At 50.7% G+C, this 27,278-nt stretch overlaps 10 protein-coding genes across 10 annotated transcripts; 4 read left to right on the top strand and 6 right to left on the bottom strand.

Annotated features, from left to right (window-relative positions):
* Positions 1 to 369: 369 nt before the first annotated feature.
* MIND_00737700 (uncharacterized protein) lies at positions 370 to 1,097 on the bottom strand (the record flags this gene model as incomplete). The annotated part of the gene is made up of 2 exons (XM_037364077.1): positions 458 to 1,097; positions 370 to 407 (listed from the first exon to the last, which is right to left on the bottom strand). The coding sequence occupies exons 1-2, from the start codon at positions 885 to 887 to the stop codon at positions 370 to 372; spliced, it is 468 nt and encodes a 155-aa protein (XP_037219721.1). The 5' UTR covers positions 888 to 1,097.
* A 4,656-nt stretch (positions 1,098 to 5,753) lies between these two features.
* MIND_00737600 (uncharacterized protein) lies at positions 5,754 to 7,133 on the top strand (the record flags this gene model as incomplete). Its single annotated transcript, XM_037364076.1, has 2 exons — positions 5,754 to 6,637; positions 6,695 to 7,133. 2 exons carry the CDS (start codon positions 5,754 to 5,756, stop codon positions 7,131 to 7,133), a joined length of 1,323 nt encoding a protein of 440 aa, XP_037219720.1.
* A 336-nt stretch (positions 7,134 to 7,469) lies between these two features.
* MIND_00737500 (DIS3-like exonuclease 2) lies at positions 7,470 to 12,169 on the bottom strand (the record flags this gene model as incomplete). Its single annotated transcript, XM_037364075.1, has 10 exons — positions 7,470 to 7,553; positions 7,601 to 7,963; positions 8,014 to 8,276; positions 8,326 to 8,623; positions 8,672 to 9,422; positions 9,479 to 9,636; positions 9,687 to 10,020; positions 10,069 to 10,708; positions 10,758 to 11,190; positions 11,237 to 12,169. The coding sequence occupies 10 exons, from the start codon at positions 12,167 to 12,169 to the stop codon at positions 7,470 to 7,472; spliced, it is 4,257 nt and encodes a 1,418-aa protein (XP_037219719.1).
* A 40-nt stretch (positions 12,170 to 12,209) lies between these two features.
* Positions 12,210 to 15,042, bottom strand: MIND_00737400 (Isocitrate dehydrogenase [NAD] subunit, mitochondrial; the record flags this gene model as incomplete). Its single annotated transcript, XM_037364074.1, has 20 exons — positions 12,210 to 12,243; positions 12,297 to 12,382; positions 12,435 to 12,468; positions 12,520 to 12,578; positions 12,628 to 12,679; positions 12,729 to 12,832; positions 12,888 to 13,122; positions 13,171 to 13,304; positions 13,352 to 13,521; positions 13,574 to 13,591; positions 13,640 to 13,751; positions 13,802 to 13,854; positions 13,898 to 13,931; positions 13,981 to 14,043; positions 14,088 to 14,176; positions 14,221 to 14,290; positions 14,334 to 14,483; positions 14,533 to 14,654; positions 14,702 to 14,879; positions 14,932 to 15,042. 20 exons carry the CDS (start codon positions 15,040 to 15,042, stop codon positions 12,210 to 12,212), a joined length of 1,908 nt encoding a protein of 635 aa, XP_037219718.1.
* Positions 15,043 to 15,134: 92 nt separating this feature from the next.
* On the bottom strand, positions 15,135 to 17,953 carry MIND_00737300 (Zn(2)-C6 fungal-type domain-containing protein; the record flags this gene model as incomplete). The annotated part of the gene is made up of 10 exons (XM_037364073.1): positions 17,805 to 17,953; positions 17,457 to 17,751; positions 17,026 to 17,405; positions 16,907 to 16,977; positions 16,787 to 16,857; positions 16,630 to 16,740; positions 16,540 to 16,580; positions 16,120 to 16,494; positions 15,836 to 16,067; positions 15,135 to 15,785 (listed from the first exon to the last, which is right to left on the bottom strand). Exons 1-10 carry the CDS (start codon positions 17,933 to 17,935, stop codon positions 15,135 to 15,137), a joined length of 2,358 nt encoding a protein of 785 aa, XP_037219717.1. The 5' UTR covers positions 17,936 to 17,953.
* MIND_00737200 (Mediator of RNA polymerase II transcription subunit 17) lies at positions 17,828 to 20,080 on the top strand (the record flags this gene model as incomplete). Its single annotated transcript, XM_037364072.1, has 6 exons — positions 17,828 to 17,910; positions 17,963 to 18,304; positions 18,354 to 18,799; positions 18,847 to 19,187; positions 19,236 to 19,864; positions 19,915 to 20,080. The coding sequence occupies 6 exons, from the start codon at positions 17,828 to 17,830 to the stop codon at positions 20,078 to 20,080; spliced, it is 2,007 nt and encodes a 668-aa protein (XP_037219716.1).
* Positions 20,081 to 20,125: 45 nt separating this feature from the next.
* Positions 20,126 to 21,110, bottom strand: MIND_00737100 (60S ribosomal protein; the record flags this gene model as incomplete). Its single annotated transcript, XM_037364071.1, has 2 exons — positions 20,126 to 20,970; positions 21,023 to 21,110. The coding sequence occupies 2 exons, from the start codon at positions 21,108 to 21,110 to the stop codon at positions 20,126 to 20,128; spliced, it is 933 nt and encodes a 310-aa protein (XP_037219715.1).
* A 227-nt stretch (positions 21,111 to 21,337) lies between these two features.
* On the top strand, positions 21,338 to 22,008 carry MIND_00737000 (Rna-binding protein; the record flags this gene model as incomplete). The annotated part of the gene is made up of 3 exons (XM_037364070.1): positions 21,338 to 21,575; positions 21,627 to 21,818; positions 21,875 to 22,008. The coding sequence occupies exons 1-3, from the start codon at positions 21,347 to 21,349 to the stop codon at positions 22,006 to 22,008; spliced, it is 555 nt and encodes a 184-aa protein (XP_037219714.1). The 5' UTR covers positions 21,338 to 21,346.
* A 114-nt stretch (positions 22,009 to 22,122) lies between these two features.
* Positions 22,123 to 25,369, bottom strand: MIND_00736900 (Aspartic peptidase A1; the record flags this gene model as incomplete). The annotated part of the gene is made up of 13 exons (XM_037364069.1): positions 22,123 to 22,463; positions 22,511 to 22,735; positions 22,788 to 22,983; positions 23,028 to 23,183; positions 23,231 to 23,375; positions 23,427 to 23,552; positions 23,602 to 23,706; positions 23,905 to 23,977; positions 24,029 to 24,283; positions 24,334 to 24,615; positions 24,662 to 24,941; positions 24,994 to 25,055; positions 25,102 to 25,369. The coding sequence occupies 13 exons, from the start codon at positions 25,367 to 25,369 to the stop codon at positions 22,123 to 22,125; spliced, it is 2,514 nt and encodes an 837-aa protein (XP_037219713.1).
* A 48-nt stretch (positions 25,370 to 25,417) lies between these two features.
* Positions 25,418 to 27,219, top strand: MIND_00736800 (Bromo domain-containing protein; the record flags this gene model as incomplete). The annotated part of the gene is made up of 7 exons (XM_037364068.1): positions 25,418 to 25,695; positions 25,743 to 25,768; positions 25,822 to 25,912; positions 25,957 to 26,579; positions 26,633 to 26,728; positions 26,778 to 27,097; positions 27,151 to 27,219. The coding sequence occupies exons 1-7, from the start codon at positions 25,481 to 25,483 to the stop codon at positions 27,217 to 27,219; spliced, it is 1,440 nt and encodes a 479-aa protein (XP_037219712.1). The 5' UTR covers positions 25,418 to 25,480.
* Positions 27,220 to 27,278: the final 59 nt, after the last annotated feature.

The raw sequence follows: 27,278 nt of genomic DNA, 5'->3' as shown, positions 1-27,278 counted from the left end.
CGACCAGTTAGTCTTAGTCTACTCCCACTTGAACGCGACCCTTGGCTCATTGCATAGTGTAGCAAAATGGATCGCCCACTTCTACGCTCTCCGAATCATCTTCTTTGCGCTTGATTGACACAACGCGTCTACGCGCAACATTTACCCCCGCCACGCCATTGCCAGTTAAGAAGACGGCCACAGTCATTAAAAGCGACCCTGCTATAACGACCAACTTCGACATGAATGACTGGGAGTTGTATTCAAAGTGGGCGCCTAAACAGTAGAAATATCAGGTAACTACCATCCACTTTGCAGTGGCAGGTCTCAAACTTTGTTCAACGACAGCAACTATCAACGAGAATTGGAACATATTGCACGTCGACTACTTCATTCACTTGTTGACCAGTTATCATCCCCCATCCACTCTACAAAACATGAGCACAACCTGCAACGGAGAAAACAACAAAGGACTCACCGATTTCACCAACCTTGAGCGGAAGGATGAAGTACTTGAACTTGTCGAAAGGCGGTTTATCTGCGTACGAAACCGACAATGTGCGACCCTGAGGAATTACAAAGATCATCCAAGGGTCTTGTTCGTCTGGACGTTGATGCGCCAGTAGTCGTTCAAGATCGGATTCTTCCATTGTTAACTGAGAGGCAAGCGTCATCCGGAGACCAACCAGCCGACTGGGATCAACCAGCCGACTGGGATCAGCAGAGTGAACCAATGCATTAAATCCAGTAATATTCCCTCCGAGTGGGACATGGTAACCTGACCGGGTCTTCGTGCTCTTGTCTGCTGTAATGAACGGCAAGTATGTCGAGTCTCCCATTTTCCAGTTTTCCGTTGTGCTATCTAACTCTGCCGCTGACATCAGCTGGTTGTCTGCAGACACCTGCATTCGGGTGAGTCGCAGAGTATCGTGGAGTGGTTGTGTGAACAATCGATGGCACAGGACTTCGGGACGCCCAGGAAATTTGGTTGGTAGAACATGCCCCAGTGGTGGTTGGTGGAGAGTAACCGATACAAATTCTGCAAGACGGTTTCTCGTCTTGAAAGAAGGTTTTCGTACAACAAACGGAGGATAGTCAGCGAGGCTACGCGGCGAACCATAGAGTATGATCTGTGAACATGGAGATTCTCTGACAAGTGGTCATCACTCTGCTTGCGATGAACTATTGTGAGGTCATCGAGCGCTTGTGACTGAGTATAACACTGAGAGTAAAGTAGATTTTCTAGTTCCCGGTCGTTGAGATGAGAAATGGCTCCAGCGAACTGTTTGATGACTGTCGTCTCGGAGCGATGTCCGAAGACAAGTTTCATAAGTTGGCGCAGAGATCGGGTCCAACGAGCGTATATGCAGTGCGAAAATCCACGTCAGGCTGTGCTGAGGCAATGTTCGAGCCTATAAAACCCGGATGAATAATTGAGAGAGGACTGTGATCGCAGGCCGCCTACTCGGGTTGGGTCGGAAGATTCAAGCATATCGTCTCTATCCTTGCGAGTCAGGTATTCGGATTGGTGGAAAGCTGAGGCTGCGATGTACCTCAGACATTGTAACTTGAGATCTTGCTCGTTCATATGGGCCAGAAAGACAATTCCTGCCAGCCACGGCAGGTGTTGCATAACGTTGTGCACCTCTCCAGACTTGATAGACACCAGACGAACAGTAGAGGAACAAGTCTCCGTTCTAGTACAACATAACCGGAATCTTCAATGATATCGAGACAAGCAAGTTTAGCCAAATAAACGTAGATTTCCCTGCATTGAATGAACGTGGTCAGCTTACTCAAAGGTCAGCTACTAATAAATACGTACCAACTCCCGGCCAAAATCAGTCCGCCATAAAATCGCCGATGAAGCTGATTTTCCATGTCGAGCCAGTCTTGCTTTCGTTTGGCGTTGATTAGGGCTGTAGGCCGTCGCCGTCATATACGGCGTACGGCCGGCCGTAATACGGCGCCGTAACCGTACCGTAAGGCCCCTTGGGGCCCGAGTTGACGGTACGGCGACGGGACGTCGGTGACGCCGTAGGGGCCGTCCCGTATACGGGGACGGTAGCCCGTATACGGGACGGTAGCCGTATATACGGCCTACCTCGGCTATCCCGGGATTTGATCCGGACATCGTCGATCCGTCCGGTATCAGACCCCCGGGCGCCCGTTGCTAGGGCCCAGCCACTGTTGGTGGTCAGCCAACATGGCCAGGACATCACTCAGGCGGCACCGCGGGCAGGTGCTTGGCACCGCCGCCCGACCCGGCCCGGTCGCTCGGAGCCCGAGTTTGGCCCAGGTCACACCGTGTGACCTGGCCGGCCGTACCGTCACCGTAATACGGCGTGACGGCGCCGTCCCGTACCGTAAGCGCCTTGAACTCGAGGGCTTACGGTACGGCGTGGGGCCGTCCCGGCGCCGTCAGAGGCCGTACCGTACACGGCCGTAGCCGTATACGGTACGGTCTACAGCCCTAGCGTTGATGATAGCGCATAGTCGATGGTAGGCATGAAACAAGACGATGGTGGACGGTAACATGCCTCTCGTCCATCGCTTTGGCATTGTCCATTGGAGGGATATGCGTGTTCCGCGGGCGAGATTTCCAGAGGAAAGGATTGGAGACGATGTGGTTTCGCCAGATAACTAGTACTCGATACCGTAAGGACTGCACTGGACTGCACTGGACTGCAGCATTGGAAGACCTACGTAGCAAGCTTAGCATGAGCTTTTCGGGACGAAGTCCATTACCATCAAGCCAATGTCTAACGGGAAAGCACCGAAGAGGGAAGAACTGGAGGAACTGGTCGCCTCATCTTGAAAACACCAAGTGACGTCACGTTCTCGGGGTCATTCAAGTTTATGTCACCTTGTTTCGGCGAACCTTATTGCTAGCTGAGTCGTACATTGAGGTAGAAAACCAACAAGATTGCTTGGTTTTAACTTATCCGGAAGGGAGGTAAGGAGTGATTTTGTACATGTAGGTAAGGCGATTGGCTAAGGTTTAAACTTATCAGCGCAAATTGAAACCAGTTGCTTTGTTTACAAACGCCAAATTACTACAAACATATGATGCGCGCTTAGTGCTCAAGCCCGGTGCCCACGTCAAGGGGGCGCATCTTCCACCAGGACCTCCACCATACATGATTCAGCGATCAACAAAAGACATCCCCCCAACGCCGCCTCCCACGAAGATCTTGTGACTAAACGATTGGAATTGGACGTTTCCCGGAGTACTTTCCGCGCATGGTTCGGCCTTCATGAACTCATCCTACCATTTGTCGGCCGGTTGGGCCTATGGAAGGTTTCTTGATGTAGCGCACAGTCGTCTCTGCTGATGATATCACAGTTCCACCCGGGGTCGCCATTCAGTTCGCCGAGTGGAAAGACCCATCAGCTCCCCGCGCCGCTACTGCTCCCATTGTGGTGGTCAGGGCTTAAACCTTGCGAGTATTCGTGCTGGGAACGTCCAATCGTCACGTTCTGTAGCATGTAAGTAAGTAATTGAAGAGAAAAAATGATTGCGTACAGTGGAGAGAGCCCGAGAGATCCCTTGCTTGAGAATGGCTGGCACCAGGCCTTTTAAGGCGGAAGAGTGAATCAGTTCCGTGAAACCACGACTCACTCCGCCTGATCCGTGAGTGCAACCAAGACATTGTCTCAATCGGGACCGTGAGTGCAAGACAGTCTTGGTGTGGTGCGCAACATCTTCATTGGACGAGCACGGAGGTATGGTACATCTTGCGAGTCCCGACTTCTTCTAGGCAAGGCCCAGCGCTTTGTTAGAGTACTCACAAGTACAAGTCAAGCAACACTCCACCGCTTTTCTAGAGTAAACAACTTGTGGGACGCGTGGAATTAAATGTCGGACTAGCAACAATTTGTCGCGTTTTCGTCTGTTCGCATGTGAGAATTTCGAACCAAGGCTGACCATGTGGTGCCAGTAAGTATCCGACCAGCGTACGAATGTTGACCCCACGGGGAATTGCTCTTCGCCAGAAATCTGGGCATAGTAAGATGAGTGAAGATCAGAGGTCAATGCCAGACCTTTGAGAGCAAACACAACTCCTCTGCCTTTTGCACCATCAATATATCCCAGACCCACGCGGGTACGCGCGGGTACCAAATCCAGCACAAAATGAGGACAAACGACCACTACTTGACCTCTTCGATATAGTAAAACGAGACGGCGACAGCTGGTGCAATGTGAAGTCTTGCCAGATTGAGAGAGGATCAATTTCACTTGGTGGGCCACGCGGAGTGAGCTGGCCGTCGAATTGAGGCGTCAGCAGTAGCATCACGGCGAAGGCCTGAGACTACTCTGACTGGTTGACCCCCGTCAGCTGTGATGAATCTGGCGTTTCTATCGTGGACAAGGGCGACGAAAGGCGTTTCGAACTGAAATATCCATTGGTCTGGTCTCCGTCATAAATCGTGCATTTCTTGAAGCCGTAAAACATGCTGCTGAATCGCTGCAGGAGTCCAGGCTGGATTAAAGATCATGATATATTCATATATTACCATTCGTTCAATATGGTTGAGCAGAAAAGTAGGCAAGAATGTCCTTCTAGAACAGAGGTTGAGCGGTCATGCGAGGGAGAGACATGTCAAGCAAGACATACCGATTAAGCACCAGTCCTTTTAATGTCCGAATCTCTCTTCTGCATACCTCTTCCTCTGCTGGCCCCAATGCAGCACCCGAACCAATCCGGGAGCCCATGGGCGCTTACTGAGAGTACAGATTGGCACTGATGTAGCCCCATAGCTTGGAAAGGGTGCTGCATGGGGCTCCGCCTCTCTACGGATGGTTTTGGGACGGCAGCTACCAAGCGCTCTAATACCTGAGCTTGTTCTGTGGGCGGGGAGGGCTCGGGCTGGAGTAGGTGGGGAAGGCGTAGATTATTCTGACACCAGATGTAATGAGACGAAGACTGTGCTTATTCCCATAAACGGTCCTGTCTCGAATGAGCCTCAGCGCAGACATATTTATTGGGACGAAAGTCACCTCAAGTAGTCAACCTTCGTCGGACACCAAGAAAGGAATCTTCCCTTCCAGCAGCAAAAATAATTCAGTGGTGTTGGGATATCGTTCCACTGCACCCGTAGGGGACTACTCTCCACCAAATTCGCAAGCTTGATGTTTACAGAGTCCTTGTGGTGGTCGATGACGGAGGTCCAATCCAGGGATGGTCAAATTATAGCGAATTCAAAAACATCGATAATCCTGTTTGTGGCGCCTTCTTGCTCTTTTCCGCCGCGTCGCGTTGCCGATTTTTCTCCAACATTGCCTGTAGGCCGCTCTTTTGTTTCGGTCGACGCGTCTTGTCGACTTTATTCTCCGTTGGAGTGATGGTTGGCGGTATCGGGGGTGGTGGGGCTGGCTTTGGAGGAGGTGTGGTGACCCTTCTATGTTTTCTGGTCGGTGGGAAGGCTGGAGAATTTTTGCGTGGTGCTGGGACTGTGTGGGTCCACCCACAAACCAGACAAGTTGTCTGCACTGTGTGACGAACAAGTCGGGTGCTGCTTTCGCCAGAGTGGAAAGGACTGCCACATTGTTTGCACCTGTTGGAAGCAGCAACACGGACGGCATGGAGATTTGCCAAACGTGGCGGGAGGACGAGCACCATTGTCTCTTGGAATTTCTTGGTGGCCGTGTCCGCCATCAACTGCACTGTTACATCAGCATCAAAATTCTTTTTGTTCTTTTGGACAATGCCCGGCGATTTAAGAGCAGGCGCTTGGAGCGTGGCCGTCCACTTCCCTTCCAGCCACCCACCATGCCCTACCCACACGACAGCCCTCCCGTCTCTTACATCCCACCCTCACCATCCTCTTCTCGTCGCCGCCCATCCATCTCGAATCCAATGGGCTGGCTCAGTCGATCTTCAACGCAATCCTCCGTTACTTCCATAAAGACGACAAGAATATCAGAGCCCAAACTGATTCTCCATGACCTGATGTCTCCGAGGGCGGGTATGCTTGGCTCCGGTGCCACCGTTGTTGGTACCCCAGAAGAAGCCTTGCGCGATACCAAAGCCAATTTCGAATCGGCCGAAGAGACTGCCCAGGGCCAAGAGATTGAATACACCCCTGCTTATGCGGCAGAATCGTCGTCAGAAGATGAAGACGAGATTCCCTCTCCAATTGACAGCCCTCCGTTGCCACCTATTCCAGCGGAGACGAAACAAGATGCTGTTGAGCCAACAACTCCCCACCCATTCACATTCCCTCCGCGTTCAGGACGCGTCCCGCCATCTTCTACGCCAAGACCCACTCTAAGGCCAGCACGGGATAGTGTAGAATCAGTGCCAGCCATTCCTTCCACCACTATCCCGATTCCGGTCGTCGTGCCTTTCAAAGCCATCCTCATTTCCGATGCTCCAGCTCCAACAGTCGACCGCACAAAAGTCATTGTTTCGCTCGAAACGTGTACTGCAACCTATCGAACCACCATCGATACGCTTACAAGTCGGCCTTCGCATCTGGCCACTTACATCCAGTCTTACTTCGCGCGCCCGCGCTTTGATTCTACTGCCTCTTCTGTCTACTCTACCGCCAGTGCAGAGGATCTGTCGGTCTATCGCCGTCACCTTGTGTCTCAAGGCCACATGTCGCAAGCTTCAACTTCACTGAACATATTCCTTGATCGGCCTAGCGAACCGTGTGTCTACTTGCTAAACTCTGCTCTCCCTTATCGCTAATTTGCTATTTCCACTAGCTACCCTCATATCCTAAATTATCTTCGTACGCCAGAACCGACTGAGGGCCCAGAAGTCCTCCCCCCACGCGCCGCCCAAGTTGGCCTTGACGCCCTTCTGGAACTCCGAGACGAAGCTGCCTACCTTGGTCTGGACAATTTGCAGAGGCTTTGTGCTGAGGAAATCAACCTGCGACGTCGGATCCGGCCACGGACTCCACGGACCCACAGCTCAGAGAGATCAATTCCCAGCATGCATGGATCAGTCAGCAGCCTCCACACCCTTCTCGAAAAAAGCGAGCCAGAGACACCTCAACACGTTCGGTCTCTCAGCAAAGACAGCGGTGTTGATGAGATGGGGCAGCATGCAACCCCAACTCCCGATTTGATAGCTGGCCGCCGAGTTCGTAGTCAGCCACGGTATAATTCTTTACGACCTCCTCCCGCTGGCTGGATATGATTGGATTTGTACTACTTCTTCTACTGTAGCGGTATATAACTTCCCATAGACGTGTCTGGAGCACACTCGTAACCTAACTGTAATAATATTCTTTTTTTTTTGGCTTCACTCGGGAGGTAAAAAAAGTCAATGAGTTGTTCTGGTTTTTTCTGCTACTCAAACTCGTCACAACGTACACGATGAAATACATGAAGACACATGATGAATCAGTAGAGCCTAGCGTAACGAAGGGAAGAGAGAGAGAGGGCTTTGGACTGATCGTTCGTCAGCGGAAGAAAATGGAAAGGTGGGCATAGTCAAATAAAAGTACAGTTGTCGGAGAAATCGGCCCTCTCTTTATTTCTTCTGTTCAGCATACGGATTCATACTGTACACCTTGATGACGGGAGGGCTCTTGGTGAGGTCCGCCGTGACAATGACCTGGATGCGTATTAGCACCATTCACCAAGAATCCAGACAAGACTTACTGGAACAGTCATAAGCTCACGGATGTCCTGAATCTTATGGCCAGAAGAAGTGGAGCGAAGCCCTTCAAACTCGGGCTTGACTTTGGCAATAGACAGCAGGCGCTGGCCCGAAGTCTCCGGTACTTGCGCCTTCTCCTCGCGACCCAGAACAATTTCGTCTTCATCACCCTCGTCTTCGTCGAAAAGTGCGCTTTCATCATGGACCGAGCGGGAAGTAACCTCCATTTTGACCGCATGTTGTTCAGCATTCTGCTTCATCTTCTTGAGATGCTCGTCATCACTGTTCTCTGCAAGCCACGTAATCACATCGCGGTCAGACCAGTAGATTTGGAGTGTGTGGGTGTGTTCGTCGTAGACATGGTTCTAACGCAAACAGTCAGAACTTGGCAAGTGCGAGACGAAGATCTCCTCACATCAATAGGCATCTGGTCAACATGAACCCGTTTTTCAATGCCGAACTCTGGCACGAGAACATCAAAAGCAGCATCGAGCACGCCCACAACCTTGGCTTGACGGACAACCGGACCATAGCGTTGAGTCAGATCAGCGATGAGGACGCAAAGGAAAAGGTGGGCTGATTGTTCCTGAGCGAGCGTCGCGGAGTCGCGTTTGATGTTGCATTGTTGAGCAACCTTGGCTACAGCGTCGCGATCCATAGTAAACTTGGGTTCAGCCGCTGAATCTTCATGAGAATAAAAGAAATGAATAATCAGAAAGAAACTAACCAGCAGGGCCCTGCAACACCGACTCGAGCTGGCGGTGGACAAGAAGATCGGCATATCGGCGAATCGGAGATGTAAAATGCGTGTAGAGGGGAATGTTCAGAGCATAATGCTGATATTTGGCAATGTCAAGCATACCCGCGCAGAAGTATTTGGCGCGGTGGGTAGCCTTGAACGACAGCAACTCCAACAGTCTACGCGCGGTGGGATCAGTAACAGCATTAAAGGAACGCATCATGGTCCCAGCAGAGGTGGTGTCCATCTCATAACCAAGGCGTCTAGCACGTTCAGCAAAGACATTCTAAAAGCTTGTTCAGCAGGATCAGTCAACCATACGGTTAGGACATACCAAGCGCCGATCAATAGGATTGTCATGACGCCGAAGGAGGGCTTGCTCTGGAAGGTGGACTGCAATTTGTTGGGCGACCGCAATATTGGTCAACAACATGAATTCTTCGATGAGTTCGTTTGCATCAGCGCGCTCGTATTGTCCACAATCAACAGGCATGCCACGTTCATCTAAGGTGAAGGAGAGACGGTTGGAGTTGAGGCTGAGGGTACCATTCTCGAAACGGTGAGCACGAAGCTGCTTGGCAATGCTTTCAAGGATCTTGATATCATGTTCGATATCGACTGCTGAGTGCTCAGGAATGACTGCAACAGGGCCCAGTGGCTTGCCCTCAATAACGTTCTGCGCATCCTTGTACGCCAACTGGGCAGCGGATTTGATGATGGTTTTGCCAAACCACTTCTTCAAAACATTCCCTTCTTTCGTCATAGTGAAGACTGTGGAGAAGGCAAGGCGGTCTTGACCAGGAACGAGACTGCAAAGTTGCTCGCTCAGTGCTGGTGGCAGCATAGGTACTGCTCGCTGGACAAGATAGACGCTTGTCGCACGTTTCCGAGCATCACGGTCAAGAGCGGTATTGGGCTTGACGAAGTAAGAAACGTCGGCGATATGAACTCCAACATCGTAAGTACCGTCCTCGTTGAGTTTGATGGACAGTGCATCGTCGAGGTCCTTGGCGGTCTCGGGGTCGATAGAGAAGACACGGTCAGAACGGAGGTCCTTGCGAATTTCAAACTCTCGTTCCGGAATCCTGATGCAAAGATCAGCATTTTGAGGTTCCCGTTCGACGAATAAAAGCTAACGTACGTCCAAGGAATCGGGGGCAAGCATTTGATAACGTTGTCAGTGAAGTCTTCAGTGGGGAAGTTGCAATCCTTGAGTAGAGCACTGGTTTCTACTTCGATATCTCCAATCGGCCCCAATTCTTCGACTAAGGTACCGAAGGGATGGAGAGAGCTGATGGGCTATATGGAATGATTAGTTTCTTCACAGAGCAAGAAACTGCTGCACGAACATGACGCTTAATGCAAGCAACAAAGAGCTTGTTAACATAGGCTTCTGAGTTTTGAACAAAGTCGGTCGGTGCTTGTTCAGTAGGGATAGCAATAAGAGGAACGCGTTTGTCCGTTGGCTTGAACCAAACAATCTTGGGGCGTTCAATGGGGCCACGACGAGGCTCATCGCCTTTGTCACCTTCACGCTCACGACGTTCGGCTTCTTGCTTTTCCTTGGTGGCGGCTGAAGAAGGACGCAAAAGACCAAGTGTTCCCGAGAAAAGTTGACCAGGCATGCGTTCAACAACCGCGACGACGTGACCTGCGAATTGAGGCTTGACGTCGTCCGTCACTCTGTAGGAAAATTAGGGTGGATCACAAAAGCAGATATTCACCACGTACTCTTCGTCGTCGAAAAGCATTAGCCCTTGTCCTTCAACCTCGACATCATCCTTTTTCTTGTCATCTTTCCGACCAGCAGCGGATTTGAGATCGTAGGCAGCATTTTCCTCCTTCTTGCGTTTCTTCTCCTCCTTCTCCTTCTTAGTGCCCCACACTTCATCGACATCCAACAATTCAACTGCAACAATGTCGCCCTCGAGAGCGCGATTACGATCTTTGGATCCACAGATGTAGATATCTGCATCAAGTACTTCGGTCGCGACATAGGCATCGGACCTGTTACGTTTGTTGACACGAAGGATACCCACAACGAGTTTTCCGGCAGCAAGAAGCGGAGGCAAGGAAGCTTGAGGTAGGTATGGCGCAAAGAGTGACTTGCGTTGAGGTTGGTTGGACTGCTGTTGAAGCTGGGACTGGAATTGTTGTTGCTGTTGCTGAAGGATGTTCATGCCTCCAAGACCAAGACCCATCATGTTGGCGGCCATCATATTGGGCAACATGTTCGGAAAGCTAAACGACGCCATCTTGTTGTGATGACCACCAGCAGCGGCACGGAATTGCTGGAGACTCTGCAACTGAGCTTGGGCTTGAGCCAGATCGGCAGCAAAGGCATTGGTTTGCACGCCACCAACGCCACCATCTGGATGACGCAATCAACAGAATGTTTGCCCAAGCGGAACATGACTCACTGATGCGCCAGCTTGAGTCAGCTACACGCGAAGGCTGACGCGAATGACCACCCGGTCCAAACGACGGAGGATTGAAACCATCGTCGAATCCATCCTGGCCTCCATAAGGGTTGCCATAACTGATGGATCCTCCATTGGCGCCAAATGCAGGCTTGTTCACAACATTGACGCTATGACGGCGTCCGTGACCACGAGGAACCCCTTGTGGTTGTCCATCGAGTCCCATTCCGAGGGTATTGAGATTGCCAAACTGGTTGGGAGGGAAGTTACCGCCAGCACCCATGGGAACTGTGCTGTGAACTCGTCGATGAGCGCCACGGTTGGGAGCGAGGCCGGGAGTCTGGTAGGATAAGACTTGGTTCGAGGCAAGCTGTTGCTGGTAGAGAGCTTGCTGCTGCTGTTGCAATGCTTCAATCTGACTTTGGATGGCAATCTAGATGGTCATGTTAGGAGTATTTCAAGGAAAGATTGCGGCAAACCTGTTCGGCCATGATACCAGTAATCTCTGCACTTTCGGTTTTACGATGCTTAGACTCGGTTGCTGGTTCATAATGTTGAGCTTGAGGAAACTGGAAGTTCACATCTTCCTCGTTGATGGGAGGACCCATTGGGCCACCTCGTCGACGGCCTCCAGCACCAGCTCCAAACATGAAACCGGGAGCAAGTTGAGGGCGACCAGAAGGGCCAACAATTTCTCCTTGCTCTTGCTGGGCAGCCAATGCAGCGAAACGCGGCGCGACAAAACTCTGTGATTGGGCACGAGGCTGATGCCCTCGAACTTCGGGAATTTCTCCTTCCTCATACATTCCACCAGCCGAGTCTTCTGCGTCTTCGTTCATTGAGCCCAAATGGGGGGCAAACGAGTTGAAATTGCCAGACAGGCTGCCAGGTCCGACAGAAGCGGCTTTGCGATGCGCAGCTGCACCGGGTTGGAAGACGGGAGCATTGACTGGTAGATTGGAGTGCATCTGAGGAGGCTGTGGAGATGTCGTCTTTAGGTCGGCAATGACGCGTTGAAGCGACGACAAAGCGACACTCGACTCGCCCGGTGGTGGGGACGATGTCTTGGGATTGCGACTGCCTTGAGATGGTTGGGATTTGCGATGGCTGGACTGACGGTTGTTGTTGTTGTTGTTGTTATTGCTGTTATTGCCGTTGTTCTGATTCTTGTTGGGGCGACGACCGCTGTCTGAACCTTTGCGCGAAGTCGTGTCTGAGCCAGACTCGTGTCCGCTGGGAGCAGTCGCTGGCTTCTTGTTGCTTGCAGTCCGCGCCTGAGTTGGCTGAGAAGCACCTGATGGCTTATTGGTCGAGCCAGATGGGTTTCTCTTCGAAGTACGGTTACTAGCACCCGCAGTCGGTTTCTTCTCGTCCTTCTTAGGCGGCGGTTGGGGCGTAACTTGGTCGGTCATATCGTTCGTAACGAGAAAGAGAAGGTGTTTTCGAGTCTTTTTAGGTTTTGTATTTCGGTGTCAAGTGGTTCCTGCTTTATGAGTCCAGTCAGCTGGCAAGTAGAGCCGAGTCTAGAGGGAAGCGCACCTGGAGGGAGATTGCCCTGTGGGGCGGCGTGGTGGAAGGAATGCGAGGGATGGCTTATCCGTGTGACTGTCGCTAGTGATGTCACACTAACATGCCACAATAAACATATGCGGGGGTACTAGTAGTCTAACCACTAACTGTTCTATAGTGTAGCTGGTACGTATAATTTACCCTAAGATCCAGAAGAGTGCATTATAGCTTTTGGATAATGGCATCAGTATACTCCTTCGTTGACGCTTTTCCACCCAAGTCTCCAGTAATGGTCTTGCCTTCAGCGATCGTCTGCCAAGAAAGTTAGCGCTTTCCTCCATCAATCATACGCTCCACTTACCGACAACGCAGCCTTTTCAATTTTGTCTGCATGCTCGAACAGGTTCATATGCCTAACGTCGAATTAGAAGAAATTCTCAGAATGAAGAAAGGTGAACCGACCTCAGCATCATCAACGAAGATAGCAGCAATGCAGTTGGGTTGGCGAGACCTTTGCCCGCAATATCCGGGGCGGAACCATGGACAGCTTCGAAAATGGATGCGTCCTAAAGAACAATATAAATTAGGTTTCGCCTTGGATGGTACTGAAGGGTAACGGACGCGGCCAATGTTTCCAGAGGGTGTCAGTCCAAGCCCACCGATAAGGCCCGCGCACATATCGGAAAGGATGTCACCATACAGATTGGGCATGACCATGACCCGATCAGAGTAGGGCTTGGGGTTTTGAACAATTTGCAAGCAAACCCGGTCAAGGAGGTCCTCATCATACGCGACATTCGGGAACTCCTTGGATACTTCCCGACATGCCGACAAGAACATTCCATCCGACATTTTCCTAAAGGAAAGTTAGGAAGCAGCGAAGAATGTAAGCAGGTTAACATACATAATGTTGGCTTTGTGAACTGCTGTGACTCGCTGTCGCCCACTGGTCTCTGCATAGTTGAACGCATAACGAGCGACGCGTTCAGATGCCTCCCAGGTAATGAGCTTGATGGATTGGACCACACCATCGACAATCTGCCCTGCTAATAAGCGAAACCAACACAGAAAACCAAGTTACGGACCTCATGCTCAATGCCAGAGTACTCTCCCTCCGTGTTTTCACGAATCAGGACAGTGTTCACATCGTCATACGGCGTCTTGAAACCTTTGATGGAGACACATGGTCGAACGTTGGCGAATAAGTTAAATGTGCGACGAAGCGTCAAGTTGAGCGAAACGTGGCCCTTGCCGACTGTAACGGTCCGTGAGCACTAGATAATAGTAAAAACGCGTATATCGCTCACTGGGGGTTGCCAAAGGACCTGTTGGAGTTGTAGGATCGAGCTAATTATAAGCTAGACATGACGAACCTTTTAGAGCAACGGTGTTCTTTTTGACCGAGCTGATAGCAGCATCGGGAATGACAGTCTTGCCTCCCTTGAGGATTGGGGTGACACTGACTTCCTCCCACTGAATTGGCACCTAGGCAAACCTCTCAGCTGCAGTATGCCCAAGTCGAAAAAAGTTCATACATCGGCAGCGACGTAAATGTTCTTGATAGACTCGCTAATTTCAGGGCCGATACCTGACTAGTTGAGCCGGGATCGAGGGTAGGGAGACACACAAACCGTCGCCGGGAATGAGAGTAACCGTGTACTTGCCCTGAAGTTACGTGTCGGAAAAGAACGGGTGTAGATGGATGTGAACATACGTTGCTGTCTTTCTGGCCAGCGAAAGCAGCAGTCGAGGCAGCGGAGGCATATTTCCGGAAAGCCTAGAGTGCGTCAGTCATTTGCTGGGTTGTCGATGAGGACGAACAGAAGGCGCGCGGGCGATGCTAGCAAGGGGCCGGCTCAACATGATGGAAAGTAAAGAAAAAAGTTGATCCACGTGAATATACCCAAATCCTGAAGTACATGCTAACTACCCAACTCTCATCCACTCAACAGACCATTGAGCTGCTGCCGATAGGACTCCATGTTTCTTTCTGTCTCCTCCTCCTCCAGTTTGTCTTGTAGTGACTTCCCCGATATTAGAATAGACACAACCAAAGGCGAGACTTACTGGCAATGCACCAACAGAGCCAGCCAGACCAAGCTTGCCGTCTGTCAGCTCGGCAAGGACTTTGTCGACTTCCTCGTCTGCTTCTTCTAAAAGCTCGTCGTCGTCTTCCAACTCTAATGTGTCGTCTACCATCTCTCCAATTATCCCTGCCTGTAACGTTTCATTATCCCTGCTCAACAAACGTAGGAGAGTTACACACCTTTGTCATTTCCATACTCATTTCTCGCATCGTTTGGCTGATTTGGGGTAGTTTGATTAGAGAGTTGGATAACTTCATAATTTCGGTAGACTTCTGCAGCGCGCCAGTCACTTTCACCATGGCTAAGAGCGAATGAGTCGTTATGTTGTAGGGCTAGAACCAAGCGAACCCATTTGCTGCGCAAGTTGTGTCCCGATTGAGTTGAGTCGAGCCTTGCTAACTGATAGCTTGTCCTTCTGCTTCTCGCTTCGGACGACCTCTCGAGCTAATATACGCGCAGACTTGACATCTCCTCGTGTTGCATGCTGCTTCACCTGTTGTCGAGCTTGCTTGGTGACTTTGTCGAGCTATAGAGAGAGAGTTGGCTACGGAGACAAGCGTCAAAGCTGAGTAGCGAACCTCCCTCATCTCGCGGTCAAGATGGCGTGCCTCCGTTCGTAGTTTTCCCTGCCATTGCCTAACCTTCTCCTCTGGTGTGGGGCCATAAAGGAACCTGTTTATGGACTGCATATTTGATCGTCGATGGAGGGAAGAAGCAAGTCAATTCTATGACGTTGCTGTACAAGTCAAGTTACACGGAGACAAACTAAAGAATACATGGTCTATGCGCTTCGAATACGAGTAACTATAGCTTCCCAGTAGTTAGAGTTCCAGCCATCTCCGTCATCATTTGCAAGACCAGGAATGAGACCTTGTTGTGAGGTTCCTACTGGCGCAGTTCCAACCCACCCAGAAATATCACTGCTCACAGGCATCCCCCAAGAAGCACTGATTCCATTCGACCCATCGATTTGTCCGTTGCTTATGGTATTACACCAATGATCCAGCAACGATTGAGCCGATTCGTCCTCTGGACTACCAGTTGTGATGGGAGACATCGGCAAGTCCTCAAACGCCTCTCGTTGGAGTCGCTGGAATGTCGGTGACTGTGGGCCTCGGACAAGAGGCGAAGATGCTGCTGTCCGTATCGGTGGTGTCTTAGGAGTTGGGTTTTGGAGTCCAAGCAACAAATGTGCTGGATGCTCTGAGCTATCGCCGTTGGGCACGATTGGGTCATTGAGAATACGATGAGGGCCATCTGTCTGGTTCAACATTTGCGAGGCTTTGGTTTTGAGGAATTCGATAGTTTTGAGCTCCCGCCTCGTCGTTTCATCTAGGTCTCGAATACCCTCGTGGGAGGATACAAAATGATCCAGTATCTCGTGCATCTTCATAGAGTGAAGACCGGCGGGATCGAGAACGAGGTAAATTCCCTGGAAATCAAACGTAAGAATGCGAAATAACTCAACAAGAGAGGAAATACCGCAATCAAAGTTGTCTGGAATTCTCGGTATGCGTTGGAGAGAGACTCCCTCGTCTCTTTCGGCACTGTGTTTTGGAATGCCCTCCGGACGGTAAAGTCTTTAATTGCTGACTCAAAACAGGCATTTCGGGACCTGGCGTAAGGCGTAGGTCGGTCAGATTTGAGTTTGCGTAAGATATAAGGCATGTGTAGACTGTTCCGCACGAAGAGTACTTCGGTAATCAACAAGAACCTATAGAATAAGTGAGCCAGATCGTTCCACCAATAACGGAGTGGCACGGTACCTGTGAATGGGGATATATGCAAGCTTTTCATCAAGAGATCGATCCGGATCCAGAGAGAAATGAGGTGGAAGCGTTTCCATAAAGTGAAGCAATTCGTCGTCGATGACCAGCACCTCAGAATAATGACTGCCTGTGCGCACTTGCTGGAAGTGGTGAACCATACGGCCTATTATTGCGGCCAGTTGGTGGCGTAGAATGACGTATGTCATCCGTGTTGGGTTGGAAAGAGGGAGTGAAGTCCGTATGCCGGGAGAAGGGGAGGGGGAATCATCATCAACATTGGAAGGAGGTAAGGTGCTGGTGTAATCGTCTTGAATGGAGTTTGGCCGCCCAAGAACGAGGGCATAGGACCGGTCGGCATGATATAAGTATGACCTAGACAATGTGAGAAGATCAAATAAAGGGGGCTCGGATGGCTACCATATCCTACGTCGATATTCCACCATAGATGGGTCCATATTCTCGAGTACAAAGTCAGAAGAGTACGTAAACTGAAACATCGACACTGACCATGTTCGCACCATCTCGATGGAGACCCAATGCCTGTGCAGTCTTGACTGCAGCACCCAATTGCGAGTAGCATTCGGTTATCCGCCTATCAAATGTCAGAAAACGTGCACTCTATCGTGACCTCAGCAACAATGTGTCTGGTGGAAGGTGTGCGAACCAAAAGCCGAGTTAGCACGATATCTAATGAGTCTGGCTGGATCACAGCGGCGATAAGGAGTGACCGTCGAGCTGTAGGATTTCGATCAGCAAGGTAACAACAAGTCAAGGCACGACAAACAAGACCAATAATATCGGAGAGACGTGACCCGACGAGAGCGAGCATCGCCTCCAATGCTCTCTGGTGCAAGTCTAATAGAAGGTCAGCACAAACAAACAAACACCGAAGCAAGCCGATACCTAACCGAGATTGCCAACACCGCAAAAAGGAGAGGCAAGAAGCTAACATCGGCCGGGGCATTGACGCCGGTTGTGCCATGCTCACAGATGGAGTTAAATGAAGCACGAAAGTCGCGTTCAGAGATCGGATAGCGTGTCCAGTTAACGGTGTGGAAGTAGTAATCCACCAGGACTGTAGACATTCGAGTCGGAGGCAGCTCTTGCAGCAACTCTGCGACTTTGTGTGGGGAGACTCCGCATTCCTGAACGAGAGTCTTGAGGTTATCTGCAGCTGTAGGCTCCAAGCCAGCTTGGACAGCATCAAGAAAAGTATTGGAGGGTGGTGGGAGGATCATATCTGGGTGTCGCCCATTTTTGTCGGCTGGCACGACATGTTCGAGCTTTGAAACAGGTGAGAGTTCATGAAAATATAAGACGAAAGGAAGACGCACTTGCTCAAGAACTGAACCAGGAGCAATGCTGCCTGACGCACTATTGCCATACCACTTTCCACTTTGGAAAGTCCCTCCTCTTGGGTCTTGGTCATCCGGGTTGGAGCGAGAGTCTTCATCCGTATGAATTGACCGACGAGCATCCAGAGACGCAAATTGAGGTAGCGCAACCTCTAGTATATGCTCCACCCGGGCAAGTCGGGCCGCAATGTCGTTATTATCGTTTTTGCCTGGCATGTAGGGCTTGCATAGCTCCGGCACTTTTCGCGATACACAGTGAGCGCAGGGTGAATTCCTGGGGTGAATAGTCAATAGGCAATAATTAATTCAACGGATATAAGTGCAGACCGATCGCAACGCTGCTTTCGTCGATGGCATTCACCACAGGAGAAGCTGACTCGAGTTCTCTGCCTCTTGGCGTTGGGTTCGCTCTCCTCCTTAAGAAGGATCTTGCGTTTAGCAGGGACAGGACTGTCCATGCGAGAGTTTGGGATTAGATGACTCAGCCGCCTGTCACGGTCACGCCCAATGCTGAACCTTAAGCTTGAACGGCCATACAAGGACGATGCAGGTGTTCGGCTGCCCATTCTCGAGGACATCGCGCCGGATGGTTCACGCGTATACGAGACCCCTGTTGACCCACAACAATCTCTTGCTGACCGATTAAGACGAATATTTGCTGAGCGTGGTCATGACTTCTTCGACCGGAATGAGTCTCAACTCACGGACATCGCTGCACCGGAGAAGGAAGAGGATAAGGAAGAAGAATCAGCTCAAGACAAGTCTGTGGGACCAATGACAGTCGACGAACTCAACAAGATGCGGTTTGAGCTGCTCAACCACCTTTTGTGCGTCCAAATTTTGGCACGATGAACTATAGTTTATATTAGACACTAGCACTGCGTATGGTGAAATGACCCTAGCAAGAGACCTACTGGACACGCTATTAAACACGTCTTCATCGAGTATCGCGGCCACATCCACTGCTGCTATCCTGGCTGGACTGGGTGTGGCCCCAACTGCTGCTCCGCCTTCCTCTCCAAAGCTTTCATCGACGACGGTCTCAAAGCCCGCTTCAATTGTTTCAGTACAAGCATTTGACGCGCAACTCACCATTGGTGGTAAAGATGAAGCATTGAGAAGCGCGTCTGCTGTCTTTAAAACGGCAGCAGGAAGCATGGAAAGGGCTCGAATACGAGGAGAACGTTATTGGGTCAACGCACTGAAGGTTCGACGCGCAAATTGGGGACTAAGTCCTGCGCCGTTACCATTTGGCGCGCCAACAGGTAAAGGTGCTGACAAGACCTCTAAGGATTTCCTTATTTCGTATGGTCTTGAGGAAGGTAAATGCTTTTCGAGGGTCTTCGCCAGCTCTCACTCCCTTCAAAAGCCTCTGCGATGTTTCGAAGACGTGCCGTTGCCCGAATGCCGATTTACGAACAACCGTCAGAACCCATGATCTTCCCCCATCGCCAGAAAACAAGAATGAGCATCTCTGTCAGCAATGTTGACCCTCCAAGCAAGAAGCTACTGTCGATCAACACTATGTCTACCATGGACGACGGATCTGTCGACTTTGCATTACGTGCAGCCCAACGAGAAGTTGTCGAACACGAGATCTTCTCTAACTTGGTCAAAGAAGCGGGCTCCCTTCCAACCTCTACCGCCCGTGTTTCAGAACGACTCATTGTTATTGAAGCAGCCAAAGGATTAGAATTAAGATTCGATTTGGTCCGGTTAATACGTTTTCTTCTCGCTCTATACTCAACCATGTTGCAGCTTGACGACGACGCGATACCTCTCCATCCTCCGAATGTTTCCAGCGCGAAATGCGACTTGATTTATCATATGCTACAGGCACTGCTATTACGCAGGCATGCGTATCTTAAACACGTCCGACTTAGTGGTGCAGGCGTCTTTCGTCGGTCAGATGCGCCTGAGGCACGGCCTCCACCATTAATTCTTCGACCAATCATCGATCTCCTCCAATACGAAGTTTTTTGTGAACGAGTTCGTTCAGAGATGGTGGCTGCTTCCAGTGGTCTTCGTACTGCAGGGATAGAGGCAATACTCCGATTTGTTACTGTTGGTGGTACAGGACAAGGGCTCATGGCGTTTCTCAGTGATGCGGAGCAGAACGCGGTGGGCGGCCAGGCTCTGCTTAGGATCGACAAACGACATACTGTTCGTTTAACCTTCCGTTCACCACAGTCCTTAACGGCACACCTTTCACAAGCAACACTGTCAATTTCATCGATTCCCCAATTGCGCCAAATGCTTGCAGACGAAATTGAAGGTTGTTTACTGCGGAGGTTTTGCGAATTGGGGCAGGAGTTGTGTGAGAGTGTAGGGGGGACATGGTTCACAGACCAATCTCTAGCGCTGGGCCGTTGGGATGGTTGTGTTTTGTGAGTGCAGGCCAAGCCTCAACTACTTGCTTTCACTGATTCTTTCTCAGAAATTTCCGCGTGTTCATCACCGACTGTTCAATCCGCTGTAGCGCGTCTAGCTTAACCAAGGCGGGACCAAAAGAGGGCGATGCTATGAACTACAGTGCTGACCTGGGGATTCCGTTACTCACATGGGTAGCACACACAATACGAGACGCATTGGACGTGTCATAAAAGCATTGTAACATGTACCTAAACATATAAAACAGAACACTGCATTTACTCGTCGTCGTCGTCGTCATCGGCAGCCTCGGGCTCGTCGAAGCCACCAGCCTTGAACTTCTCGATCTTGGCGGCAATGTTGGCTTTGCGTTGTTCGTAGGTGAGTTTGACTGTGCGATGTTTGGTGCTCTCCGCCTTCCAGTCTGTTGTCTTTTCCGTGGGCTTGAAGGTTGGGTCCTCTCGGATGGCGGTGTGGGCATTTTTGTAGATGTCCTCAATGTCCTCTGACCCAATGCCGTCAGCGAGGTAGCTGGCGAACTGCTTCTTGAATCGCTCATCGTCTTCCTCCTCAAGCGACTCCATGTACTCCGCCACGTGACCGCCATAGATGTACTTTTTGAGGACCTCGGCATCGAGCTCCTTGGACTCTGGGTCGTAGCCAGGGAAACGCTTCTCAGAGTGGGGCACGAAGATTCCACCGTCAGAGGCACCCTTCATCGCACCGAATACTCGCGAGCCAGTTGATGTTCGGCGGAGACCGACATCGAGGAAAGCCTTGAATGGCCGGGGGGCATCTTCACCATCGATGACTTCGGTGAGCGTGAGCGTGCCGTCTGGCTCGGCGACACCCTGGTATTTGTCAGCGAGGCCCAGCTTGGTCAGCGCACGGCGCGCGCAAAGAAGACCAGTCGCATAGGCAGCGGCCCAGTTGGTCAGACCGTGCTCGATGCCATAACGGGGCAGCTCGCGCGAGTGGGCAGATGTCAGGACAAAGTCGCCCTGGAGGCGGGCGTAGATGATTTGGACGATGACATCCTTGTTCGTTATCCGGACGACAAGACGGTATTTCGGCGCATTGTACTTGTTCTTCGCCTGGGTCACAAGCCGTTTGCGGGCGTAGTCTAACATCCGATTAGAGCCAGTAAAACGGCAAATAAATAGAGGCCAGCGCACAGTCAGTTTTGCCCTCGCGACGTCTGCGGTATTTAACCTGGAACCGCGAGAAGTAGGCATCCGACTTGAGTTTTTTGACGAACGGCATCTGGAGAAAGTCAGCCTCATCCAGCTAGCAAGACGACCAAATGAGGCCAGAATCGCTGGAGGCGCTCTTCTGGGGTCTCATTAAGCGTTTAGAGTGACGAGTTTACCTTGAGGGCCGATGGGGAGGAGGTGAATGGGGGCGGCGAAGAGAGATGGAAATTTTGCAGGCGGGATTCCTGACGCAATCACTCTTTGTTGATGATGTGACCGTTGTGACTGTGACACCACAACTCACTCATGGCGGACTACTACGGCGCCGGCCCTTCCTCACACACTGTCCCTGCTAATGCCTACGAATACGATGTCGGGATTCTGGCACAACAGAGTGTCTACGTCCCCGGCGCAATGATTGACAAGCGCGGTGGCTCTGGTGGAAAGGTTGCAAAGGGAGGCAAGCGGACGACGGTCCTCCGAAAGGGCGGAGGCAAGGTTTGGGAGGACCAGACGCTGCTAGATTGGAATCCATGTGCGTCAATTAACTACGGTCGTGCTACTTCCCTTACTGACCGGTCCCTAGCCTGGTTTCGTCTGTTTGTTGGCGATCTCAGCAACGATGTTTCTGACGATGTCTTGGCCAATGCTTTCAACAAGTACACCTCTTTCACGAAGGCTCGTGTCATAAGAGACCGTCTCAGTCAGAAGGCCAAATTCGGTTTTGTCGCCTTCTCAGATCCAGAGGACTTCCTTAAAGCCTGGCGGGAGATGGATGGTGAGGCTTCCAACTGCATGTCTTTTTTGGATCCCACTCAATTCCTCTCTACTCAGGCAAGTACGTTGGCAATCGACCCGTGAAGCTGAAGAAGGCAGATGATCTCATTCGTCCGGTTGAAATTGGTCAAAGGAAGGCGAGAGAGCTCGATAAGAACCTGAAGAAGAACAACCGACACAGGCCATACTAGAAGAGTATGTTACTCTGCCTTATATTCCAGATTGTACTCGTTGACCAGCTCGACATGAATAAATAACAAGTGATCATGTTGGTGTACCAATGTCAGGACAAGTTAAAGAGAAATTTACTGGTGGTTGCACTGAGAACTCTCATCGTCAACCTGAATGCTTGCCAGCAAAGCTGTAAAATGATGTCTCGACAGGCGTTGGAAGCCCAGCCTTGGTCTTTCGTTGGCTGCTATGATCTCCTCTGCTTGATCTATGCGAGAGAATTTCGGCTCGCTTGAAACTGGAGCAAAAAGCTTGATCGTCTCGTCAATACCGCTACAAGCAAACAGCGGCAAGTGGGGATGGCCTTCGATGACGTTCACCACAGTGCTATCGCCCTCAAGTAAGGCATGCAATTGGCCGGAATCCTTCTCCCAAATGAATAGATTCCCACAATCCGACCCAGAGACTACAAATTCTGTGAAAGAGATTATGGCCCAGTGGCTCTTTCTATTTTGCACGCACCGTCTCGGGGTCCAAGGAAGTTGACGTCCTTGATGGTTTGGATGTTTCTGGCCCCGCTGTATCGCGTGCGAGGCATTATCAAAGGGACGCCGCCATATGAGTCGGGGGGTGTAGGCGTCCCTTCTTCTTCTCCGTCAGATAATGGCGTGGAAGGTTTTGCCATGTCTTCTTCCTTTTGAGGTTCATCCAATGTCGAGTACGAGTAGACCGCATCGGCACTATATGCTAGAATCACAACGTCAACAAGACACTTGGGTCGCAGGTTATGGTGGCGTACACAACAGAACTTCGTGTCCATTTTCTGCAGACATTCTTGAGCCTGTGATATGCTCCCTTCCCATGAAATCTTGAGCTGAGGCATTACTCCTGGTGGGCCGACCAAATCGACGAACACAATGGGTCATCCCGTTCTCAACCATCCCCCACTCTTCACGTAGGAATCGACCAGCCTGTCGGCGATCGAAAAGGTACCCCTAGAAGCATTATCAGGAGGCATTCAGTGAACAAAACCACGCACAAATTCTGACTCTCCAGCGACGACGAATTGATACGGCGTCAGAGTAGACATAGAGATAGTTGAGAGCTCGAGATGCATCTTAAGCAACGGGGGAGGACAAGAGCCAGACTGGCAATTGTGTTTATTCCGTAGATCATGCTGGCGAACGGAGCCGTCCTGTTCAGTTATTAGGGTCAACTTAGCACAATGACAAGACGAAAAACCTCGGAGACGGTCAGAAAGAGATGGGGACTATCCTCTGTAACGACTCGTTTGGTTCGGTCTGCATGACACCGCAATCTGTGGGTACACGAATGTACTCCACCCATATCGTGGACTTGAACCTCGCCGTCGCCAGCAACAGAGGCTCTATAGTCATGTCAGAGAGATAGAGACATAGACCACCAGACTATGACTTGCATGCTGTTGGAGTGGGGGAGGAGATGGACATTGAAGATATTGGCCGTATGTTGAGTGTAGATTACGGAGCGGACCGCGAAAGGGTAGTCGGCTTCAAGTGACGAGTCCATTGCCCAGATTTGAATGCTACCATACCCATGAAGGAGGCGTGAAAGATTGGGTGAAAATGACCCACGTCCTATCGTCACTCCCACTCAACAGAAGCTCCCCATCGCGAGCCCAGCTGAGCGCGTTTACACATCCACTGTGGCCAGAACCATCCTCGCCTAAAACGGCAACTCTGTCAAAGGTTGTGTTGCTCCAGCGATTGCAAAGAAGACCGCGATGTTTGCGAGCGTGGGCACTCGACATGACCGCTCATTGGAACAAACGAATAAAGTGTGATCTGGTATGTCATGTCATTAGAATCCAGGTATCGTACACTACTACATTCAACCCCAGTAGTCTCGTTCGAGTTTCAGCGTATATATACTCTTACGCAGACGTAGCAAAACCGACAGCGTTTCTACCAAGGTCATAGACGGTGAAGTATTTGCGAAGGAAAACGTCCCCTGCAAAGAGTTAAACATCCAAAGACAAGGAATAACAGGGTGAAAACATACCAACGATCCAAAGAGAGCCACCGGGCAAATTGATGTCCATTCCAGTGAAAGAGGATACGCAAGTGCCTGAAACTTCGAGGATGTAGTCCGAGCCCTTGAGCGGGTACGGCTTGCCACCGAAATAGAAAGAAAGTTCAGGAAGAGAGGGGACTTTGGCACAGTCGACCTGGTATTGACCATTCCAAGACTTGGTTGCCCCGATTTGCGCATTGAGCATTTCTGCGATGTCGGTAGGGAGAGCGATCAGAGAAGTACCTGAGAGGCTGTTTAGTACGTTGAGTGATCAATGAAATGGGCCTATTCACCAGTGTCAATAGCAGCGCCAGTGTTCTCGAGTTCCAACTCGTCATCGCCGAACTTAATTTTCTCCAGTTCAACTTCCCAGTAAGCCTTGCGACGGACAGGAACGTAGGAGATGTCGCCCGTATAGGCAGTAGGGTCAATGCCGCCAAAGACAGCTTCTCCTCCATCCTCTTCAGATGAACCAAGACGGAACGAAAAAACGGGCGAATCGATCAGTTTGGCATTGATCATGCTGTAAAACGGAGGGGTGATGTGGTTGACGCTAATGGTGTCGTAGCCGAGTCCTGAGACGAAGTCAGAACTAGTTGACCTCGTGAACTAGCGACTCACCCAAAATTCCATCGAACTTGGCAAATGCGAATACAAGACCGGGCTCCTTGGTCGCTTCAGCGAAATCTTGCTTGGGGATCTTGATGTCACCAATAGACAGAACGTCGTTGGAAACGAAGCCTTCCATAGAACCGGTACCGTATTGGATTGAGAACGCTGAACCGTTCTTGGCATACGTGGAGGAGGACTTTGAGTCGTATTTGGTGTGTAGGAAGCAAGCGATAGAGGTGCATTGGGTGCTGGGAACCCACAGGTTGGAAGAGCCGGTATCGAGGACAACCTAAAATATGACGTAAGAAAGTGTGGATGCAGCAAGGCCAAGAACGCGTCACCTTGAATGACTGCGGAGGAGTGCCAATGGTGATGTCGGCAAAGTATTGTGCGTTCATGAAATCTACGGATAGATGAGATGACAATTAGCCAGCGAGGCTCGAACATACTGCTAAGAGGAACGTTGTGGCCACCCTTGAGCTGTTCTTGAGTCCAGAAAAGTGGCTCTTCCCCATTATGCGTCGGTCGCTCTATGCGACGACCAGATCCACCAGTGCCCATTAGAGGAACCTGGCCATACTTGTCCGCCAAATAGGCAGCCTCAAGCTCTGGGTTGCTCTGGGAAGGCGCAAGCTTGTTAAGCTTGAGCTTGGTAACACGAGAGGTAGAAACGAATGGAAGAAGGGCTAGAAGGGAGAGGAGAGCAGGTTTGAACATGGTGGTGGTCTTGCGCAAAGACCGCAGTGATGAGTCACTGCGTGACATCCATGTCATCATCATCATCGACTCGGACGTGAAAGCAACTCGACTGAAAGAGCTGTTGTAGGAATGTCAAGACGCGCGAAACCGAAGACACCAGAAGGCAGCACGCTGGAGCGTCTCGTATTGGCCCAGTCCAGCTGGGAAGTCGGAACTGCCTCTTGGCTGAAGATCTCTCGCATTCTCGCCAAACATCCCTTGCTTGCGCATCGGAAAACATTCTTTTCTGCTCAATCTTGTCATGCGCTCTATAATCTTATGATGAAGGACTGTGGGTTTGAATTGTGCGCCTTACCCCCTCTTTTCCATGTCACCAATAAAATGCCGCTAGAACCGAGGCGTCTCACAACCCACAAGGTCTGCTGGATGAAAGCCACTGTCATTACAACATCGAATTTACCTTACTTCAGAGCCGATACATCTCAGACTTGCGGAAAAATACTACTCAGAACGCGTCGAAGAGTTGCGCGGTCTCATTCAAGCTGAGGAACAACAGTTTATGTGAGCTTGAACGCATTTTGTCGACTGTAACTGGAAGTCAACAGGTCCATCACCGCGGAAATAGACTCTTTACGATCTGGAAAGAGCGATGCAGTGATAGAGGAATCAGTGCTGCCAACCGACGATATTCCAGCAATCGAGGCAGATAAAACCCCTTCTTCAGAAGCCACTGTTGCGCCAGAAACATCTCCTAAACCTGACCCACCGACAGTAGACTCCACACCGATTGAACTAGACCCTCCAGAGGCATTGCCAACTCAAGAAGGGATCCAAGCTGCCGAAGGCGAACTTGCGACTCAACCTACTCCTCAACTTGAAACAGAGGAATCCATAACTGAACCAGCCTTTGAGGAAGCTCATAACGAGTCGCCGGTTGATGAACAGGGTCACACGAGCATTACTGCGCCTGAAGAACCTCGACTGCCTGAAGAACCTGAACTGGAAGTCGAGCAGTCTGAAGGCCCAGATGATGTTGTGCCAATTGAAGATGTAACGATGCGTGAAGAATCCCCTCCCTCCATTCCTCAGCCTCCACCACCGAAGAAGCGAGGTCGAAAACCGCTGCATAAACCAACACCAGAGCCTGATGCTGATGCGACTGACTCGGCGCTAGAAACACTCGCAGAGGACGACATTCCTTTGTCTGCTATCGGCCGGAAACGAGAAGGTGCGGCGATTCTTTTCACATATGCTAACGAGACCAACTATTTGTTTTCACAGGCAAACGCAAGGCGTCATTCATGGGAGGCATGGACTCACCTCGCGAGCGGAAACGAGCGAGAGAGGACTCTGAACCTGCAGAAGATGAGGATCCATGTACTTATATATGCATTTCTCTCTTTCTGCTTGGCACTCACCATGATAGCAGCATCTTCGACTGCTCTCCGCCGTAATAAGCCAACAGGAGTCGCTCAAAAGCGCTTCCAAACCGTTATCACTATGGTCCACTCGCAAATCTCACAACACCGAAATGGCAATATTTTTCACAACCCCATCAAGACTTCTGAAGCGCCAGATTACCACGACATCGTAAAGCGACCAATCGACCTGAAAACGATCAAAGCCAAAATCAAAGACGGCCTCATCAGCAATTCTCTCGAGTACCAGCGCGACATCTACTTGATGTTTGCGAATGCCATGATGTACAATCGGCCAGGTTCAGACGTCCACACAATGGCTGAAGATGTGAGTCGAGTGCAAGGACTGTCAAGCCACCACCACTGAGCAGCTGTTTTCAGATGATGATTGAAAGCGATGCCCATATCAATGCCTTCCGTTCGGTAGGGAGCGATCACCTGACTTACTAGTTAGCCATGGAGATCGATACGATACAGTTATTCATTGCTGCTGTGCTATAATTACAGTG

The sequence above is a fragment of the Mycena indigotica genome, assembly GCF_014461135.1.
Source record: "Mycena indigotica strain 171206Taipei chromosome Unknown Mind.scaff0006, whole genome shotgun sequence".
Taxonomy (NCBI): Eukaryota; Fungi; Basidiomycota; class Agaricomycetes; order Agaricales; family Mycenaceae; genus Mycena; species Mycena indigotica.
The sequence above is the reverse complement of the archived record's forward strand: the minus strand, read 5'-3'. Positions and strand labels throughout refer to the sequence as shown.